Source organism: Mus caroli, chromosome 6 (genome assembly GCF_900094665.2).
Source record: "Mus caroli chromosome 6, CAROLI_EIJ_v1.1, whole genome shotgun sequence".
Lineage (NCBI taxonomy): Eukaryota > Metazoa > Chordata > Mammalia > Rodentia > Muridae > Mus > Mus caroli.
This window is the reverse complement of record NC_034575.1, coordinates 13,945,279-13,956,692: the sequence shown is the minus strand read 5'-3', so window position 1 is coordinate 13,956,692 and position 11,414 is coordinate 13,945,279. Positions and strand designations below refer to the sequence as shown.

The 11,414-nt window shown below is 40.2% G+C and overlaps 1 protein-coding gene across 4 annotated transcripts in view; it reads left to right on the top strand.

Annotated features, from left to right (window-relative positions):
- The window catches only part of Cttnbp2 (cortactin binding protein 2), a 147,399-nt gene extending 136,350 nt beyond the window's left edge, over positions 1-11,049 (top strand). For 3 of the 4 annotated variants that reach the window (XM_029478378.1, XM_021164810.2, XM_029478377.1), the window contains 3 exons: positions 1,680-1,812; positions 3,094-3,192; positions 9,990-11,049. In XM_029478378.1, the coding sequence (XP_029334238.1) occupies positions 1,680-1,812; positions 3,094-3,192; positions 9,990-10,238 (481 nt within the window). In that variant the 3' untranslated portion in view covers positions 10,239-11,049. The remainder of the gene's footprint in view (positions 1-1,679; positions 1,813-3,093; positions 3,193-9,989) is intronic. The other variant, XM_029478376.1, reaches the window with a different exon arrangement.
- The last annotated feature ends 365 nt before the right edge of the window (positions 11,050-11,414 follow it).

Sequence of the window (11,414 nt, the reverse complement as noted above, 5' to 3'; positions counted from 1 at the left end):
AAGGCTTACATTTGTGAACATTTAGACCAGTGTTTCTCAACCTGTGGGCCGTGACCCCTTTTGGAGGCTAACTTCATGGGCTTGCCTAAGACTATCTTTCATGTCAGATACTTATATTACAATTCATACATTGCAAAATTACAGTTATGAAGTAGCAATGAAAGTAATTTTATGGTTGAAGTCACTACAATAGAAAGAACCATATTCAAGTGTCATAGCAGTAGGAAGGTTGAAAACCACTGACTTAGGCAATCTATTGATAGCTCTTTTAACACTAGATTTACTCAACAGCATTGCTTATTTACCTGTAAGTACTGTGTTTATAGTGATCATTTTAGGTATATTCCCCTTATAGTATTATTGATTATTTTAGCTACAAATATTTTGGACTATAAAGAAACATTTCGTTAATTATAGGATAGAAATATTTGGATAGTTTGCAAATAAAATGCACACCATGTACCCTGATTATAGTGTGACAGAGAGAGGTAAATGAGATTGCATTTTATGCGACTTTCCACTAAGACCATCACATACCAAAGCTTGAGTAAGCCTCCCCCCGCCCCAACCCTATGAAGTCATTCTAAGTTTCTTTTTCAATTGAGAGTACTTGGAAGCCTGTATTGCTAAGGGGGAAATAATTAGGCTAGCCTTAGCATGGCCAACTCAAGTTTATTATGAATTTTCATTCCAGTGTATTACACTGACACACGCTCCTCTCCCCACCCCAGCCCCCAAACCCCCTGCTTATTACTTTAAAAAAAAATTTTTTTTATAATTTTTGGATACATTTACATTTCTCCCTTCTCTCCTTGCAAACCAGTGGTTTTCAACCCATGGGTTGCATCCTCTTTGGGGTTATGTATCAGATATACAGCATATCAGATATCCAGCATATCAGATATTTACATGATGACCAATAACAGTCAAAAGATACAGTTGTGAAGTAGTAACAAAATAATTTCGTAATTGTGGATCACCCACAGCATGAGGGATCCTATTCAAAGGTCACAGCCTTAGGAAGGTTAAGAACCACTGCTCTAAACCCCGCCACTCTCCTTTCCATCCTGTTCTCTCTTTTCTTTAGGATTCCTAACTGTAACCTGCTCGGTCTGTATAATGTTATTGTATGTATGTATGTATCACTATGTGTCTGTATTCTTAATGTATGTTTTACATTGGTATGCTCTTCCCTGGAGAAAACTACTTCTCCCTCATTCAGCTTTCATTGAGTGCCAGGATTCTTTGTGTAGGACTCAGGCCTTGTGGGCTCTTCCCTGTCCATGCTGGCATGCTCACTGCTGTCATCCTGTTCAGCGTTTGGACAGGTATATTGGCAAACCTCTATGGGTTGAACTTCACTTTGTCAGACCTAAGTGATAGAGAAAAGGGAGAAAGAAAGGAGATTGGAAATAGTTTATACCTACATAGATTTCTTTGTGAAATAAGAACTGTTATCCTACTAAGAGTTTCTTGGCTGGAAGTTAATGACATCTTGAGAGTATTCACATCTGTTGGTATAGGGCTGTTGTTGCACTGGATGACTTTATGAGTTACTTGGGAGGATATTGGAAACTCTTCTTCGTCTCAAATTTCAGAAGGTAGAGTGTCTAGAGTTCTCTATTTGATAACTGTTTTGTTCTCATTTTTGAAAAACTCTCCTCTGGCCTTTGTATTAGGTCCTTAGAGAATGATCTATCTGTGACATTGACTTTGGACCACAGACTCTCTTTGGGTTCAGATGATGAAGCAGATCTGGTCAAAGAACTCCAGAGTATGTGTTCCAGCAAATCTGAGTCTGATATAAGTAAGGTAAGCATTCCCCAGGTGCACGGTCATTGGCTCTGTCCAGTAGAGATGTGACTTTACAACAGGATGCTGGGAGCCACATCCTAAAAGGCATCCTCTACATGAAGTGTCTTATCAGGTATCACTGTTGATGCTATAGATCGAGTCATCCTTTGCTTTGCTCAGAAAGCTTTGCTTGGATTCATTTCTCCCAAGCCATTGGATAGTAATAGGGGCTTTGTTGTTCTCTAAACACCTGAACTTAAAATTGTGTATTAATTGTATCCACACAAATCAAGCCAGCATATCTATTTGAGCAGACTTTTGATTTGGGGAAGGTGTGTGTGTGTGTGTGTGTGTGTGTGTGTGTGTGTGTGCACGTGCGTGTGATATGGGGGGATGAAACCTGGGGTTTGCATGCTAGACAAGTGTTCTACCCCTGAGCTGCATCCCTGTCTTCATGTTTTGATATAGATTCTCTCTACTATGTTAGCTTAGACAACCCTTGAACCCAGTGCCTGTCTCCATAAGTAGCTTTATACAATAGCCTAAGTTTGAGTTTCTCAGACACTATCATCGCCAATTTTAGTACATAAGCTATATATTGGTAAGATCCAAGCTTCATAGCAGATTCAGGTTATAGACAGAGTTGCAGAAACATTCTTTACAAATAAGGAAAAGGGTGATCCTGTATAATATGTATTGTCATGGTCTTTAAGCTGTGAAACTTGAGAACCAGATATAGAAACCAGTTACCTGAAATCTCAAGGAAAACATTAATAGCATCAAGTTGAACCTGTTTTGGCACTCTTGTGTCTGCAGTACGTTTGTCCAAGCCTCCTCCATAAAAACTTTTACCTGAAAGGGAGAAAAGATATAATGTAGTGTAGATCCAGTGACAGATTCAACTATTTCAGATGAACACTTAAACTCTCTAGGAAAAGTAAAAGTGGCTGCCTTATTTGACCTTGCTGAAATGAACTGAAATCCTTATCTACAGCAAAAAAGAAATATTGACTCACATACTAATTTTTTGTTGTTGTTCTGACTTGCCAAGTAGATTCTTCTTCTTTTTTTAAATCTTCTGCTTTTTATAAGAGATTCCTTTTTAATAGATTCTTTGTCTTTGGTTTAAAAAATGTCCTTTGAGCAGGACAGTCTAGAGACATCTTCTCTAGAAGTTTTCAAAGTTAGGGAAGTGGGTGTCTGCCCTACTGTGGCTTCTCCGTTGCGGTGCCTGGCTCTGTTTCAGGTGAGCCACAGTGCATTGGTGGAGGATGGACTTGGTGGCTTGTGTCTTTTCAGATTGCTGATTCCAGGGATGACTTGAGGAAGTTTGATAGTTCAAGAACCAACCCTGGGACTTCAGCACCTGTTAACCTGAGGACACCAGTGCCACAGAAGGTAAATGTTTTTCTTTCCAAAATGAGAGACAAAGGGCTTGTTGTGGAACTGACTTTTCAACTCTGTAATTTATACTGAGAGAAGAAATAGGGAAAAGTATACAAATATAGATTTTAAAATGTTCTGGTAATATGCTGATCTGACTTTTTCTTACCATTTGATATTATATTTCTAAATTTTGTATCTACCTTAAAATCTTTGTCTCCATTTTTGTTTGACAAACAGCTTAAGATTTCTTGCCTTGGGTGCATCTTGAGTTAAATACGGCAAAGGCTGAATGGTAACATAAAGAGCTTAGACACTTACAAACTCTCATTTGCTTTGAGTTTTATTTTATTTATTTATTTATTTATTTTTTTTTTTTTTGGTTTTTCGAGACAGGGTTTTTCTGTGTAGCCCTGGCTGTCCTGGCACTCACTTTGTAGACCAGGCTGGCCTCGAACTCAGAAATCCGCCTGCCTCTGCCTCCCGAGTGCTGGGATTAAAGGCGTGCGCCACCACGCCCGGCTCTGCTTTGAGTTTTAGTGAGAGACAGTCTTTCAAAAAATCAAGTCAGAGAGGCAAACAGAAGGGCCAAGGTTTCTGTGATTTGTGTTAGCTCCCATAAGGGACAGAACAACTCAGTCTTCTGGGTGAACAGGAACCTTGGATGAAATCCTACCCATCCACTGCTTTGTGAGGGTGTACAGGACCTAGAGGCACTTAGTAATACGTGGTTTGTGTTCAATAAGCTCTGTTGCATCCCCCTTCCCTTCCTGTTCACATCTACCCCCACAATGGCTTACAAAGACCTGTGTATGCAAGGAGAGGTGGGGCAGGTTTTAAAGTGGGCATGGTGTAACTATTAAATGACTAATCTTTAGCTGGTTAGCCTACAGTCCTGGATCCACAGCTTCTGCTGCTGTGGTTCATTAGTTCTGGTTAGTGGTGTCTGTATTGAAAGGAAGGAAGTGGGCTAAAGGCCCTAATAAGATACAGAACGTGCTATAAAGACCTCTCTGCCTGCCAGGAGCATTTGGTTTGAAAATATTTTGTTCAGAGTTTGTCTTTCTGCCATATTTAAGTCCTTAATTCACTGTCTATGTGTGACAGTTTTTCTGAGCTTTAGTTGGTCCCCTAGAACCACTCCTTAGGATTCATTGTATAGCATAGAGGAATGAGCCCAGAGCATCTCAAGAAATGGAATAATGAGCACTACTGAGCAATTTCCCCCTAGTACCAAATCATTTCTTATATGACTATCTTGTTGTCTGTTCACTATAGGAATGGCTCAGTGGTAGAGTGCTGTCCTTTCTTAGCACAGAGAAATCTTTGGGTTCAAATTCCAACACTGAAAAAAATGTTAGACAATGTTGCTTTTTGTTTAAATGTCTGATAGAGAAACCTTATTTTTCTACTACAAGCCATTGTCCATAAAAATATGGGACTGAAAATAATGCAAGCTACGGGCAGAGACAAAGTTTTGTTTTAGAAGGGAGCTTAAGGTGTCCTTTATCTTGCCTGGCCTCTTAAGAACTATGTGCAGTTGACTGTGGGTTTTAAGATAGCTGCATCCTGCTTTCTTGGGGGCTGTTCCCATCTAGAGGATGCTTTTCTCAGGAGCTGCCAGCAGAGGGCAGAATCCCCCAGCTGTCTGGAAGCTGGCAGAGTCCTTCCTTCTCTATCTTGTTTACAACTCACCTGGCATTTCTTGGTTCCACGCCCAGTTTCTCCTCTTATCAGGAAATAACTCCCTTCAGAGGTGAGAGCACTCTGGATTAACTGAAATTACTTTCTCCTTCATAGCCAGAAGGCATACTCCGTCAGGAACCTGCTCCTCCTGGCCCTGTGCAACTCTCTGACAGTGAAGGACTGTAACTATTTCGTAATCAAAACAGCAAAACACGCAAATCATCAACATAAATGACAAATACTGTAAATGTTTTTCTATTTCCTAAATGACGTAAATTCAGACTAACCTTCCTCTCTGGTGACATAATGTCACCAGACATCTACTTCAAGCTTCTTGGTAAATCTCCATTTCCTGAGCTCTGCCCTCTAAATGTTCTGGTGTGATTAGACTAAGATACAGACAGGACTCTTGATCTCCTGTGTAGCCAGGCATGATATTCAGTGCTCTAAGATGTAGCTTTTGTCTTTTACTTTCTACATGCCTTCTTTATTCCCACATATATTTTTAGAGGGGCTGCTATTCTTTCATCTAACTTTTCCACTTGTGAACTGTATCCTCCCCACCTCCACTTTTTGTTCCCTTCTCCTCTAACCCCCCCACCCCCCGACACAGTCCTATCTGCTGGAAGCAACCTGTCTCTCCCTTTAGCATCAAGAGAGAGCATCATATCTTTTTAGCTTAGAGAAAATGCTTAATATTGCATGAAGGGCTCGCTCAGATTTAAAAATGGTTTGTTTGGGCTACATATTTAAAACAACTTTATGAAAATAAATTAAAGTTTTTGTTAGAGGATTGTACTGAGACCTTGGGAGCTTTAGGCCAAAAAGGTTTAAACAGTTCTTAAGGCTCCTATTTGAGGATCTTTGGGAAAGATACCCTAAAGCAATGCTTGGCTGCCAGAGTGCTGGGAACATCATTCCTTCACTCCCTGTAAGCATGCTTTCTGATTTGCATACTCAGACTTTGAATTTCTGTGACTTCACTAAGCCCAAGTCAGCTTCCGTGTACTTAACCCCTCCTGATAACTCCAGAATCTGACTCAGGCTGGACTCCCCACACATATCCTAGCTGTTAGAATTTTCAGTCATTTATGTAGTCTTTCTGCTTGTCTTTGTGATACAGATCAAAGGACAGAATTAAAAATAATGCACCACAGAGCTGGACAGATGGCTCAGCAGTTAAGGGTATTGACTGATATTCCAGGGGACCAGGTTTCAAGTTTTAGTAGCCACATGGCAGCTTACAAGTATCTGTAGCTCGAGGATCATCCCACACCTTTACACAGATACACACACAAGTAAAACACCAATGTATATCAAAAAAAAAAAAACCCCACCACCACATTATCTCCTTTCCCATTTGTTGTCTTGGTATTAACCCTGTATTTTATCAGAGATAATGCATCAAAAATGGTGAGATTCCGATTTACATTCTATATGATAGGTAGGTACTGTGTTTGATATTTTTTTAAACATGATCCCCCTTGCTTTTGTTATGCCAGGGAGCGAATTCAGGCCCTTTCCCATGCTAGACAGTGGTGTACCACTAAATAACATATGCCATCTACTGTATTTTAGACCACATTATCACATAAGGCCAGTCCCCAACGTATAATCTTCTCAGCTTCACTGACTTCAGCATCAACATAGAAACGCACCTCTGTTGTGTCTGTAAGAGTGATTCTAGGAAGGTTTAACTGAAGAGAAGAGACACACATAGGAGGTAGATGGCTCCCATCCCCCATAGATGGAAGACCTGGCCTATAACACAGAAAAGTGGAGTATGATACACAGCCACTACCCATCACTCTCTACTTCCTGACTTCCTTACAGCAGCCTTTCCCACCTAACTCTGCATCTCTTCAACTCTGAGCCATACGAATCCTTCCTCCCCACAGCTGCTTGGAATCCATCAAAACAATCAGCAGATTAATCAGCAGACTAATGTACCTTACTAGGGCAATGATTAGGTTCCATGATGTTCCATTATGGTGTCTTGAATGTGATTTCACAGTTAAGTATCAGGCCAGGATTCTCACTATCTAGTACCCACCAAGCTGGACTGTATTAGTTCTCTTTTGTGTGACGCTGACCAGATCCCTAACCAGAACAATGTAGGGGAGGAAATATTTGTCTCATGCTTTCAGGGGTTTTAGTTCAAGATCATTTAGCTCATGTATGTAAGCAGAACATCATGGCTGAGGGAGTATGTGGCTGAGGAGAGCTCTGTGCTTCCTATGTAAGCGGAAAGAAAGGAGTGAGACAGAAGGAAGGACAAGGATCTCCAAGGACCCACCCCTGGGGACCTACTTTTTCCTGCCTAAACCCAACATTTAATGTCCAAAACAGTACTAGGACCCAAGCATCCAGTTCGTAGGTTTTTGGAAGGACATCTCATACTTAAACAGTATAAGTACTTGGGTCTCTCAACTTATTAGCATCAACAGTCTGGTTTTGTTGTTGTTGTTGTTGTTGTTTTGTTTGTTTGTTTGTTTGTTTGTTTTTTCAAAGAAAACCAAGCATGCTAATATGATTGTGGTTTTCTTTCATTTTCTTCACTGATACCATGCTGTGCGGCAGTGGAGCATGAACTGGTGTGGGTATAGCTCAACCCTCTTCCCAGGTTCCCTTGCAGTTTGCTGGTGCTAAAAAGCAAACCTGGCTGAAGGAAAGTGCTCTCTCTCTCTCTCTCTCAGGCCACACGTTTGCAGCCCAGCCTTTTTTTCCCTCTCCCAGGCCACACATTTGCAGCCCAGCCTTCTTTCCCCTACAGATGCTTGTGTTCTGGACCTCATATTGCCCCATCACTGCCTTTTACTCATTAGAAAAGTGTTGAAAGCTCCAGACAAGGGTAGAGCAGAGTTGCTCACAGCTGACTGAGAGGTTTTGCAATAGCTGGGTCTAAAGCTTGGGCAGCCATGGGTTCCACTTCAGTGATTTAGGGGTGGCTCAGTGGTTATATGGAGAGCTTATTAGGACTTTAATAGAGCATCATAAGTGGAGAGGGACGAAGATTTGAGGTAGACTTTTAAAAGGCCTTTGGTGACATATTTAGGACATACCTAGGAATTGGGGACTTCTGAAGCCAATGAGAAATTTAATCTCCACCCCCCACCACCACCCTCACCACCCATGCATTTTGTTCCTCCACCAGTACTGCCATAATTTCATAATTATCTACTGATTTTGCAGGCAACATTACCTTAGGTAGAAGATGAAGGCAGATATTAGAGATAACTGGTGACCCTGTGCTCAGTTGAAAGAACAGTAGGAACTTGTAATGTGCCCAAGGAGATGCCTTAGAAAGATTAAATTAACAATGCAGGTAGAGGAGCCATGAAAATTGTGGTGATTGGTGGGTCTAAATGCAGTCCTCAAGCATAACTGAGAGCTAAAGGTGTAAGCTAATTAATTGGCGACAATTCAAACAGAATGGGCAGTAAAGAAAAGTCTCCAACTGTGTGAATAGAAAAGGCTTGGATCAGTGCCACCACCGAGTAGCTCAATGCAAAAAAAAAAAAAAAGTATCTTGAAGAGTTGAGGTAAGGGTTTTAAGTTTGGCTGCACTTTACACATGTGGGAGATATTTGAAAGCCATCTATCTACCCATGCCCCACCCAAGATAATTAAGTCTGAATCTTGGGAGACCAGGCTGTCAGTGCTGCCCAAACTGATTAGAGCTAGCATCTCTTGTGACTTTAACCTTTCAAGAAGATACAACAGACAGTTTAAGGCAAACTGTTGCCTTCCTCTCCAAGATGCCTTTATTTGACGAGTTAAACTTGAGTTTTAAATCTTTCAGGGATTGCATTGCTGTATGGGTGCATTATTACTGTCAAAGCAATGTTAACACTCTCAGAGCTTTGCACAGCTTAATACAACACGGGCCAAAGGACTGTTGTTGAATGAAACTGGGGAAACACTAGGGAATTTCCACCTTCCTTATTCTGACTGTCCAGATGTTCTCAGCTAACTCCTCATCAGGTTCCTTGTGGGAAAAATGGAAAATGTTGGCCAGGTTATTGAAGTGGCTCTGCCACACTAAACAATCAGAACAGAGTATGGCCAGGAAGATTAGAGAAACCTAGGCACAGAATTGCTGAGCAGGAACCATCCTTTGCTAGAATGCACAGTCTGGTGGAGCAGGATGGTTTTCTCATGTACTTTGTTGTATGCCAAACAACTGGGACAGTGTTATCTTCTAGTAAAGGCTTAAAACCCATTTGTTGAAATATAAAGATGTGAGTTAGCCAAGGTAACATAATGTGGAGATTGGCCTACAGAATACTTGATTGGCAAGTCACTATGACAGATGTCTAAGGGGATTTTGAAAATGGTTAAAGATACATTTTGGTTCATGATTTCGGCATATCTAGTCCACAGTTAGCCAGTTCTGTAGTTTCTGGACCTGTGGGGAAACAGAACAAAACCCTAATCGTCTAGAAGCACAGAAAGAGACCTGCAGTAAGCTGTAACCTGCAGCTTACACAGTACAAAAGGAGAACTGATTCCTACTGGTTGGCCTCTGACATTCACTCACATGCACATAAATATGTAAATAATGATTTAAAGATATACATACCTTCACCACACACAAACAGACACACACACACACACACATCCAGTTACTTTTTCCATCTAGTCTCCACCTACAGCTCACATCACTTCCTATTAATACCACCAGTTACAAACCCAGTAAACTGGCTAAGTCAGAATTCTTGAGAGCCAGTGCCTGGGAATGATAGGCTCCACCAGTTGAGCATCAATTCCTGAACATATGAGCCTTTGGTGAACATATACAATACCTAGACTATAACAATTGAGTTTGCTCAGTTTGATGTTCTTAGGCATAAACGTCTATGAAATCCCTATTTATGTGGAAACTTAAGACTCTAGCTCTTGTCTCCTTGATGCCTGCAAATATTTATTTAAGAGAAGGGTGAGGCTAGCAAGCAGGTCTCACAAAAATCAATCACAGAGTACACTGTAGTCAGTTGTTCACTTCCCCCAGACAGGGAAAAACTCCTGCAAGAGACAAAGAGGAGGCCAGGGGAGAGGGTGCAGAGGTGGTCAGACAACTGAATTAGGCAACTCTGATAAACCTCTTGGTTTCTTATCTCTTGTAGGAAGCCAGTCCTCCCAGCAGCCGTCAAACTGCCGAATGCAGCAACAGTAAATCAAAGACTGAGATGGGTGTCTCAAGAGTTAAATCTTTTCTTCCTGTTCCTAGAAGTAAAGTCGCTCAGTGTTCCCAGAACACCAAGAGAAGCAGCAGCAGCAGCAGTAATACAAGGCAACTAGAAATCAACAACAACTCCAAAGAAGAGAATTGGACCTTAGACAAACACGAACAAGTAGAAAAACCAAACAAATAGGCCTGCCTACACCACCTACTACAACATGATCACCTAACTTCTTTTGTATATTCCATGCAGAGACCAAGACAAAGAAGATGTAAATAACTTCAAATGAATAAAACCATTTTTTCCTGTAATATAAAGGAGGCGTGCGGGACCACTATTCAGCTTTTTTGTAAAGAATGTATTTATAACCTCACATTTTTTTTTCTGTTAATTCTATAGGACTAAACTTCGATCCCATGAAGTGATGGCAACTTTCCAAGTAGTTTTTATAATAGAAACCTTGTCATAATTTTAACCAAGATGTTCAGGGGTATTAAAGCAGATGTTTCTGTGTACTGTATATTGCTACCTGTACATATGTACATATATGTATATTTATGGAAGTTACATACATGTGTACAAGATTGGTGTAGATGAAATGTGCCATTTTGAATGGAGATGATAATTTTTATGTTCATCTGATGGGAAACAACTCGAATGGGGCAATAACAAGACATTTCTAAGCAGTTATTTTCCATTAAAAGCCATACAAAGTATTTTGCCTGTTAAAATTCTAGTTTTACATTTTGAATCTTTTAGTGGTTACATTGCCATCTGGTTGCATCATGTATATATATATTTACTCTTCTGAGTTTGCATTTATGACTTGTAAAATATGAAATTATACTGCAATAAAAGTGTTATCTTTCTTACAAAACTTTTGTACCTAAGTGGATATAAAAGTTATCTGCACAAAGAAAGACGTCGATTAAATGAATTTGGAGTTAACGCCTTCAATATATTTCTAATAACACACTGATAATAAAACTAATATTTTCTAGAAGTGTGTCTTATAAATGAATGGTGAAATTATTTATCCAATTCACAGTTAAGGTACTTTGACACCAAATAAAATTTTGAATTAGCAAAGTTATTTTGCTGTATTTTCCTATATGAAGCTGCTCTTGGATACTTGTTTATACAACAGCCATATAATTGGAAGCCGACAGCACAATGCTCGTTTACGAATGCCATAAAATTTCTGCATGCTGCTGTTTCACCAGCTGTCCACATACCATCTTACCCTTACAAGATAGTCTTAGATATTTGGCTGGAATGAAAAGAAACAGCTTGAACTATAAAAAAAAAAGTACAATTTTCAAATGAAGCTCATCTACTCATCTATTAAAAGTCTCTGAGGGGTCAGGA